Source organism: Artemia sp. Qi Xiang Cuo, chromosome 14 (genome assembly GCF_049724085.1).
Source record: "Artemia sp. Qi Xiang Cuo chromosome 14, ASM4972408v1, whole genome shotgun sequence".
Lineage (NCBI taxonomy): Eukaryota > Metazoa > Arthropoda > Branchiopoda > Anostraca > Artemiidae > Artemia > Artemia sp. Qi Xiang Cuo.
Window position 1 is genome coordinate 62275090 of NC_142807.1, and position 9575 is coordinate 62284664.

At 35.7% G+C, this 9575-nt stretch overlaps 1 protein-coding gene across 1 annotated transcript in view; it reads left to right on the top strand.

The window, feature by feature from the left end:
* Raf (serine/threonine kinase raf oncogene) overlaps nt 1-7470 on the top strand; it is a 101093-nt gene extending 93623 nt beyond the window's left edge. The window contains exon 12 of the mRNA XM_089100011.1: nt 7424-7470. Within this exon, the coding sequence (XP_088956137.1) occupies nt 7424-7470 (47 nt within the window). The remainder of the gene's footprint in view (nt 1-7423) is intronic.
* The last annotated feature ends 2105 nt before the right edge of the window (nt 7471-9575 follow it).

Consider the following 9575-nt stretch of genomic DNA (forward strand, 5'->3'; position numbering starts at 1 on the left):
TAAAACTTGTATGTGTAAACATCCTACTTAATCACTTTAAAAAACCCTACTTAATCACTCACTGCCAGCCATCCTTAAGAGGTAACGGAGTAAATCCAGCACAGTCTTTTTTATATTGCTGAGATATCCTAACTTTTCTAGAAAGCAGCGGATTCCAAAATATAGATTCAAACAGATTCAAAAATCCATATGACTCAAATAGATGAAAACAGTTTTGACCCACTTGGGGGTGGGGAATGTGGTTAGAGGTTGTTTTTTTTGGAGAGGAGGTGTATTATAGGTAAGTATTTTCTTGTTAGGGTGGGAGGTTCCTTTGAATGAATCTTAACGATGGCAGAATATACCCCCCCCCCCCAACCCTTGAGTACAGTTACAATAGGCTAGTTATAGGGTGTAAATATTTTCACTACACTTTTATATAGAGGCAATCCAAGTACAACTGTCTTAAGTATTTCGGATTATAATAGAAGTCTTAAATTGATAAAGTAAATTTTTGCTTTGGAGCCAGCAAAGGTCATAAAAACCTGCAAACTAAAGTTTGGCTCCAAAGAATATTAAATTAAAAAAAAACAAGTTTTTTCAACTGAAAGTAAGGAGCAACATTAAAACTTAAAACGAACAGAAATTATTACATATATGAAAGGGGTTGCCTCCTCCTCAACACCTCGCTCTTTACGTTAAAGTTTTTTAGTACTTTTGAAAAAAGCTTCCTATTGTTCAAATTAAACGACCCTTGTGTTTCAGGAGTCGTTCTTAAAGAATTTGGGCAAAATTCAAACTAGCTTAAAGAGCGAGATGTTGAGGAGGGTCCAATCCCCTTCATATACGTAATAATTTCTGTTCATTTTAAGTTTTAATGTTACTCCTTACTTTCAGTTGAAAAAACTTGTTTTTTTTTAATTTAATTTCTGAACGTTTTTAAGTAAAGCCAGGAAGTCTGGCCCCACTTCCACGGAGAAATCCCCCTCCCCACGAAAATACCCTATAGACAATTCAATCCCGGTGGAAATTTACCCCGGACAATTACCCTTAACAACTCTATGCGTAAAATTGAGACGGAAAAGAAAAAGTAAGAAATTTAAAAATAATTTTGTATAGAAATTCTGGCTAATTCCCCCAGTGTATAATTTCCCCCTGACAAGTCTACCCCTGGAAATTTCCCTTCCCATACGAAGTTCCCCCGTGGAAAAACCACGAGCAAAAAATTTGCCCCCTCACCCACCCAAAAATGTGTACATTCTTCACAATAACAAATACTGTGTGTAAAAAATGGGCAAATTCCATGACTTAAAGACCTTTTCCCTGGGGCTGTGGGGTGTTATATCCAAAAGCATAGTTATTGGGCCTTTCAACTATGATGAACCAAATGGCTATCTCAAAATTTTGATCGGAAAACTTTGGGAAAAAAGAGGTGGGGGAGGGGGCCAGGGTACCCTCCAATCTTTTTGGTTACTTGAAAATGGTGCTAGAACATTTAATTCCCGTTTGAAGAAGCCCTCCTACGATATTCTAGGACCCTGGGTCGATACGATCACCCATGAAAAAAAACCGAAAAAACAAACAAACAAAAAACGTGCAACCGTGACATTTATGCAGATAGGAGCTTGAAACCACTACAAGAGGGTTTTCTGATACGCTGAATCTGATGGTGTGATTTTCATTAAGATTCTGATACTTATAGGGAGTGTTTCCCCCTTTTCTTCAAAATCTGGCAAATTTTCTCAGGCTTGTAGCCTTTAATTGGTAAGACTAAACTTAATATTAAGATCAGCACAATACAATTATATATTTAAAATCAGCATAATAATTCGATTCTTTTGATATATCTACTGATATTAAAATTCCTTTTTTTAGAGTTTTTGTTACTATTGAGCCGGGTCGCTCCTTACCTACAGTTCGTTACCACGAACTGTTTGATTTGAAACTAAAAAAAAATGAAATTTGGCTTTAGTGTCGGAAAGAAAAAAAACACCCGTGATATCAAGAAAATCAGTGATATCGATGATGTGATATCAATGATATCGCGTGATATCAGTGATATCAATCTGATGATGTCAGGAATGTCACCAACTTGATTTTCCTTTCTTTTTTTGGCTCTCATAGGGGTTATGATGATGTAAGGTAAAATTTGCAGAATTTCCTCCTCGCCATTGTCTGATGCTGAAAAAAGAATAGCCTAAAAGAATTCATATCATCAGAGACAGACCCTAATTTAGACAAAAGCATTTCAGTATCCCTAGTATAAAACCTAATTAATCCGGGTTGCAGCGGTAGGTAGCAACCTTGTATCAGACGATCATGTCCCATACTAAGAAATACAAGAGCCTATAACTCTTACAAATAAAGCCGGATCGATACACAACCTACAGCACTAGAATTGCCTTGTCCAAAACTTCTGTATAAGAAATTTGCAGCTCCTTGGCTTGAATAACGAGGAAAATATCTATTGGCTTGAAAAACAAGAAAAGTGGCAGCATGCACGATATTCTGTATCGACGGCATCTTTTTTTTCCTTTTTCTTCCGCAGCTAGCGGGGCTCTGGAACATCATAGAGAGCTGTTTAATGGCCTATTTTAAAGTAAATTGATTTATTTAAAAAAAATTGTTTAATTAAAAAAAAGAATAAAATCTATTTTTACCAAAAAAAACTCGACCCGCCACAATGTAAAGCGATTTCCGGTCCTAGCGGTCGCAGAGAGACGGCAGTGATTGCAAGCCTAAGCTCAAACTAAGAAACATGTAAAATTTCACCCCCCCCCCCCCGACTTTATCTTCATGGGGAAAGTGGGCCAGAAGTTTCGACCCTCCTACCACAGCCCCCCTTTAACATTGTCCGATCGGACTGAAATTTAGAGGATGAGCTTTCCTAGGGTCTGGGAGCTTATCCTCAAAATATCAGCTCAATTCGATCACTCCTTCCCTGTTTTCCAAAAACCAAATATAGCCACTTAATTTTCATCAAGTTATTTTTTTTTATCAGCCACGCCTACAGGCCACAGTTGGCAACGGATCTGGGTGAATGAGGACTCATTCGAACCGGAATTCGACCTGTTAGGGCCTTTTGATATTTTCAGACCGAAAAAATTATCCCCCGAATTTACATTTACGAAAAACCTCGTTTTCCTATAAGAGCCCATGTTAATTTTTCCCACCACAGCCCCCCTTTAACGTTGTCCAATCGGGCTGAAATTTTTAGGATAAGCTTTCCTAGGGCCTGGGAGCTTATCCTCAAAAGTTCAGCTCAATCCGATCACTCCTTCCTTGTTTTCCAAAAACCAAATATAGCCAGTTAATTTTTTTTATCAGCCACGCCTACAGGCCACAGTTGGCAACGGATCCGGGTGAATGAGGACTCATTTGAACCGGAATTCGACCTGTTAGGGCCTTTTGATATTTTCAGACCGAAACATTATCCCCCGAATTTACATTTACGAAAAACCTAATTTTCCTATAAGAGCCCATGTTAATTTTTCCCACCACAGCCCCCCTTTAACGTTGTCCGATCGGGCTGGAATTTAGAGGATAAGCTTTTCTAGGGCCCTGGGAGCTTATCCTCAAAATTTCAGCTCAATCCGATCACTCCTTCCCAGTTTTCCAAAAACCAAATATAGCCACTTATTTTTTTTTATCAGCCACGCCTACAGGCCACAGTTGGCATCAGATCCGGGTGAATGAGGACTCATTCGAATAGAAATTTGACCTGTTAGGGCCTTTTGATATTTTCAGACCGAAAAAATTATCCCCTAAATTTACATTTACGAAAAACCTCGTTTTCCTGTAAGAGCCCATGTTAATTTTTGAAATTCCTAAAAACACAGTATTTCATTATTAAATTAGATCATAATAGTCATCTTAACCTAACAAGACCGACTGCAAGCTTCCAAAAATTCCAGCTCTTTCCCAGAAGTTTTTTTTTTGTCGAAAAACGAAAATCTTACTTCGTATTTGCTTGCGTCAAAAATAGATTGCAGTGACTAAAAATAACTTAACAAGAGTCTCTGATAGTACACTGGTCACTATTCCTGTCTGTCATGCGGAAGACCCGGGTTCGTTTCCCCGTCAGAAATAATTTTTTATATATTGAATTTAAAGTAGTATCTCTTAAATTTAAAGTTTAAAAAAGAAACTCAGTTTCTTTTCTAAATCCAATCTATTAAATCCTTCGGCTCAACAGGTGTCTCAAGAAGAATATCACAGTCGGCCTTCAGCTTACAGGTAAATCTCCACTGCTTTAATAACATGCCATATACCCGCAAGGTCGAAGAAAAGTTGAAAAAAGAAAATCTTACTGTGCATTTGATTTGAGTATTCAGGAATTAAAAGCCTTAAAGAAAGAATAGTGAAGAGCGGGGGGTTTTGGGGGTGGCTGTTCCCCAACTTTAACTCCTGACACGATCAGTTAACAGTTAGTCAAGCAACAATAAGTAATAAACTGTACAAAAACGTGCAGAAATTATTTGAAAAAAACTACGTTTTTTTCAAATAATTAAAGAGGCTGAGTCACAAGTTCGAACCTTAAAACGTACAGGGATTAGGAGGTTCAGTTGGGGGGCTGCTGCCCCCCAAACCCCCGCTTTTGCAGCCTCTTTTGTTAAGATTTTTTAAGCCTTGTAGCCTGCAATCAGTTGGTCGTACCAACACGAATGAAACTGTTTCAATGGCATTTTTTTTAAATCTTCCGAGAATTTGGCAATGACAACTCAGTCTGTTACAGTTATAACTACAAACTTGTCTCTGTGCCAAGTATAGTTATGTATTCAGTGTGATTATGTATGATGGAAAAATAGATGAACCTGAACCTACCTGAAAATAAACTGCTTGTTTATGCTGAGCCCTTCTTCTGTTCCTTGTTTTCTGTTCAAAATTGTTAAGTTCATCACATTATAGCTTGTTATCGGTTAGGGAAAAATCTCCAGTAAAAAATCCAGCAAACAGGCTCAGTACTGTTTCTAATCAAAAAGATGCAATAGGATGTTCTTACGGTAAAAAATTCAAGCAGACTTCGTTCGTGTTGAAAAGCATTTCTTTGCAAGGGAAAAAGCAGGGGTTGAGGGGGGCGGTAGACCCCCAAAATAAAAATCTTAACAAAAGAGGCTGAAAAAGTGGAGGGTTTGGGGGGCGGCAGCCCCCCAACTGTACCTCCTAATCCCTGTACGTTTTAAGGTTCGAACTTGTGACTCAGCCTTTTTAACTCTTTAGAAAATGTAGTTTTTTTTCAAATAATTCGTTATAAATGGGTACTATGTAAGTTTCATTGGATATAACTTAAACCTAGTAAAGAACAAACTCCGGCACATAGTAACTAAAAGCTCAGATAATACAAACATCTCTTGAAAATTTACTTGTTGGGGTTCCAGGTTGCAGCGGTAGCTTGCAAGCCGGGTTGCAGCGGTAGCTAGCAACATAGTAAGAGACGATCACATCCAATACTAAGAAATACAAAAGCCCATAATTCTAAAAAATAGGGTCCGATCGAAGCATAAACTATACTATTAGAATCGCCTTAAAACCCTTATGTAAGTAACTTACAGTGCCTTGGCTTGAATAACGGGAAAAATCCACTGGTTTAAAAAACAAGATAATTAGCTTGAACTACGATATTCTGCATCGATGGCATCTTTTTTTTCTGTTTTTTTCTCCTCAGCTAGCAGGGCACTGGAAAATCATAGTAAGCTGTTTAATGAATGATTTGAATGGAAATTGATGTATTTAAAAACTTTTCGTATTTAACAAAGATAATTTTAAAAATAAAATAAATTTTTTACGAAAAAACTGCATTTTTCGTTAACACTAGTAGCATAGGTAGCTAGCAATCTAGTAAGAGTTACATTAAACTACGAACTATAGCCAACTGTTATTAAAGTATTTTAATAAATAATTATATACATGATGATACAACACGCTTATCTTTTGACAAGATAATATATGAAATTTTAAAATAAATTTTATTTTAGTTTTCAGTTCAGAATCGCTAAAGTTATTATGTAAATTGCGCCAATATTTATGTTGTCTGAGCTATAATTTATATTTTTTAATTCAAACTAGAAAAATACCTGAATATTTTAAAATTAGTTTCGGTTTGTTTTTCTGGGATGCAGCGGTAGCTAGCAACCTAGTAAGAGACGATCACGTCCCATAGTAAAAACTACAATAACCCATGACTCCTAAAAATACTGTGAGATCAAAGCAAAAAGTAAACTATTAGAACCGTCTTGTCCGAAACCCCTATGTAGGAAACTTACTGTCTCTTGGCTTGAACAACAAGGAAAATATATTGGCTTGAAAAACATGAAAAGTGGCTGCAATCACGATATTTTGCATATACGGCATCTTTTTTCCTTTTTTTTCTGTTCCTCAGATAGCGGGGCACTGGAACATCGTAGAGAGCTTTTTAATGGCTCATTTTAAAGGAAATTGATGGGGTTAAAAATCTTATGTAAAGGAAAAAGTAATCTTTAAAATATAATCAATTTTCTATGAAGAACTGTATTTTTCTATAACACTGTAGTAGCTTATATTATTATAACATCAGGGTATCCGGGTTACAGCGGTAGCTAGTGCATAAAATATCGATACAGTTCATTATAAATAGGGTATATGCTAGTGTCATCGGATATAGCTGATTATAGTAAAGCCGGGTTCCAGCGGTAGCTCGAAACCTAGTAAGGGATATCATCAATTTTGTACGAAAAACTGAATCTTTCTATAACGCTGTTGTAGCTCATGTTATTATAACACCAGGATATACATAAAAGATCGATACAGTTCATTATAAATGGGGCATATGCTAGTGTCATCGGATATAGCTGAGACCTAGTAAAAAACAAACCACTGCACATAGTAATTTTGCATCATTTTGCATATGAAGATCAAAATAGTATTTTTTGAAAATAATTTCAATTTACTGTATAAAATGTAGTAATTCCTTTATAGTTTTAAAAAAATATCTGATTGGTGAATTGAAAAATAATTCCTGAAAATTTTAAATAAAATAATTTTATTTCACGGATCACTAGAGTTATTATGTAAACTGCAAAAATATTTTTGGTGTCTGAGCAATAATATTAATTTTTTAATTCAAACTAGAAAAATACCTGAAAATTTTAAAATTAGTTTGTTTTTTTGTTCGATTTAATCAACGAAAGTTTATATCATCTCTTACTTCAAGGTTGTAATTGTCTCCCGGAACCAAACTTTTTTTGGCTCAACTCCTAAAGGGAGTTGACATCTCCCTTAATGCTGTTCTATATTTTTCATAGAAAAAAAAAATCAAAATTAATTTTATTTTGGTTTTCAGTTCAGGATCGCTAAAGTTATTCTGTAAACGGCAAAAATATTTATGCTGTCTGAGCAATAATTCTAATTGTTTATTTCAAACTAGAAAAATGCCTGAAACTTTTGAAATTGATTTTGTTTTTGTTAGGTCAATCCAGAAATAAGCTCAACGTTGGAGTACATACCAAAATGTAGCTACAAAAATATCAGAAGAAAGTTTTTAAATTTCTTTAAATGCCGTAATAATGTGAAAATAACGGCCAGGGAAGTTACTTCCAACGATCCATTTATGCCAACTGATGAGGCAATGGCAGAAGTAGCTAAAGTCGCCTTTGATAAATTAGCATTATTTACGGTTATTAATATAATTGTGAATAGAATGCATGACTTAAATTCTTATCGTCATGTTTTGAAGGCAACGAAACTGCTATCATATTTACTTGAGAACGGGAGTAATATGGTAGTGAAAACCTGCTTGGATTTATATAATAATTATATAAAATCTGCTTGTAATCTTGATTGGGATGTTTTGCCATATATGCCCTATAGGGAAGACCATATATATTATGATGGCCATATATTCCCTATATATGGCCACTTTGTTTGGGAAGACCAAAGAAAGAAAATTAAACGTGATTTATCGTTATGGAGGAATCATATATTAAAAAAGCTGTCAGATGAGGAAAACGCCTATGTTTCACCTTCCTGTCCTTATTCTAGTGTCAAATCATCTACTACCTTGGATAGGAATGCCCATTTACGCACATTTTTGCAACAGCAGAATTCGAATGCAAAGGACAAAAACGAATCTGTCCATGTTTTTCATGCTGATAATTCCCAGCCTATCTCTTATATGCCAAAATATAGCTCGAAAAACATCAGACGAATGTTTTTTATATATCCTGAAAACCCGTAGTAATGTCAAAATTGCAGTTCGGGATCTTATATCCAGCGATCTATGCATGCCAACCGATGAGGCGATGGCAGAGGTAGCTAGACTCACCTTCGATTATTTGGCATTATACAAGATTATGAAAGTAATAGAGAATAAAATAAAAAGAATATGCATAAAATATGAAAGCTGGACATATTATAGATCCACATTTATCCCACATTATTTAAAGACACTAAATTTAATGTGGTATTTATTGGAAAATGGAAGCAGGGATTTTACATCGCTATGTAGCGAAAATTCAGATATATGGAAGTTTCTCAACTTACTTTTTCTGTTTATACCATCATCATCATTTTTTTATAAAATCTGCCTCGATTCTAACTTTTTGGAAACTATGAAACTTGATATTGGGGGAGAATTGTTGTTTTGGAGAACAAATGTGGTGAAAAAGCTACTAGAGAACAAAGAAAAAAAATTCAACTCGTAAAGAATGATAAAACTGAAGGAAATACTAAGGTTGTTAAATTAGAAAATGATGAGCAAGTAGCGGATAAAATACCACTCAATGACATTGAGGAGAAGGCCCAAGATATTTTGGAAAATTTATTAGATCAACATCCTGCAGTATCTAAAACCAAAAGGAATGAAAATATTCGACCAACTAGTTCAAACCAAATTCCAGTACCTCTTTCCAAGTGATGAAGAGGTTAAGTCAAAAAGTGCCATAGTATTTTCCGAAATGGAAGAACAAAACACAAACGGAAAAACAAAAGTGCCATTGGTTCGTATGGTTCGTCAACTAGAAAGTGATGAGAAGGTAGAGGATAAAATACCACTCAACGACATTGAGGAGAAAGCCCAAGACAACGTAAGGGTACTACAAAAGGACAACTACAAAAGGACGAGGAAGGAAAAGTACAACCCATAAGGAATGATAAAACTGAAGAAAGTACTGAAAATAAGGAAAGAGATTGGGTGGGTGTTTGGGGGTGGTGTGTTTGACAGCTGCGTGCTTGCAGTGGTACGTGCAGCTGTTGGCTTAGTTGTACCTGAAAATGTTGTCTTAGTTGTATTATGGGCATGTGGGTTTTTAGGTTTGCTAAAGCAAGGTTAGACTAAGTTAGGTTAGGATGGGACTGGGGTGGGTTAGTAGGCTAGGTTGGCTTAAATTAGGTTAAGCTAGGTGTGTGTGTGTGAGTTTGTCTTAGTTGTATTATTTGTAATGTTACTGTATTGATTAAACCCCCTACAAGCTCACTTGTAGATGTTGTCTTAGTTGTATTACTTGTTATATTATAGAACGAACTATAGCCCATAGTAGATTAAGTATTAAAATAAAATAGTATATGCATGATGATGGAACACGCATCTCTTTTGACAAAATAATCGTAATTGCAGCGGTAGC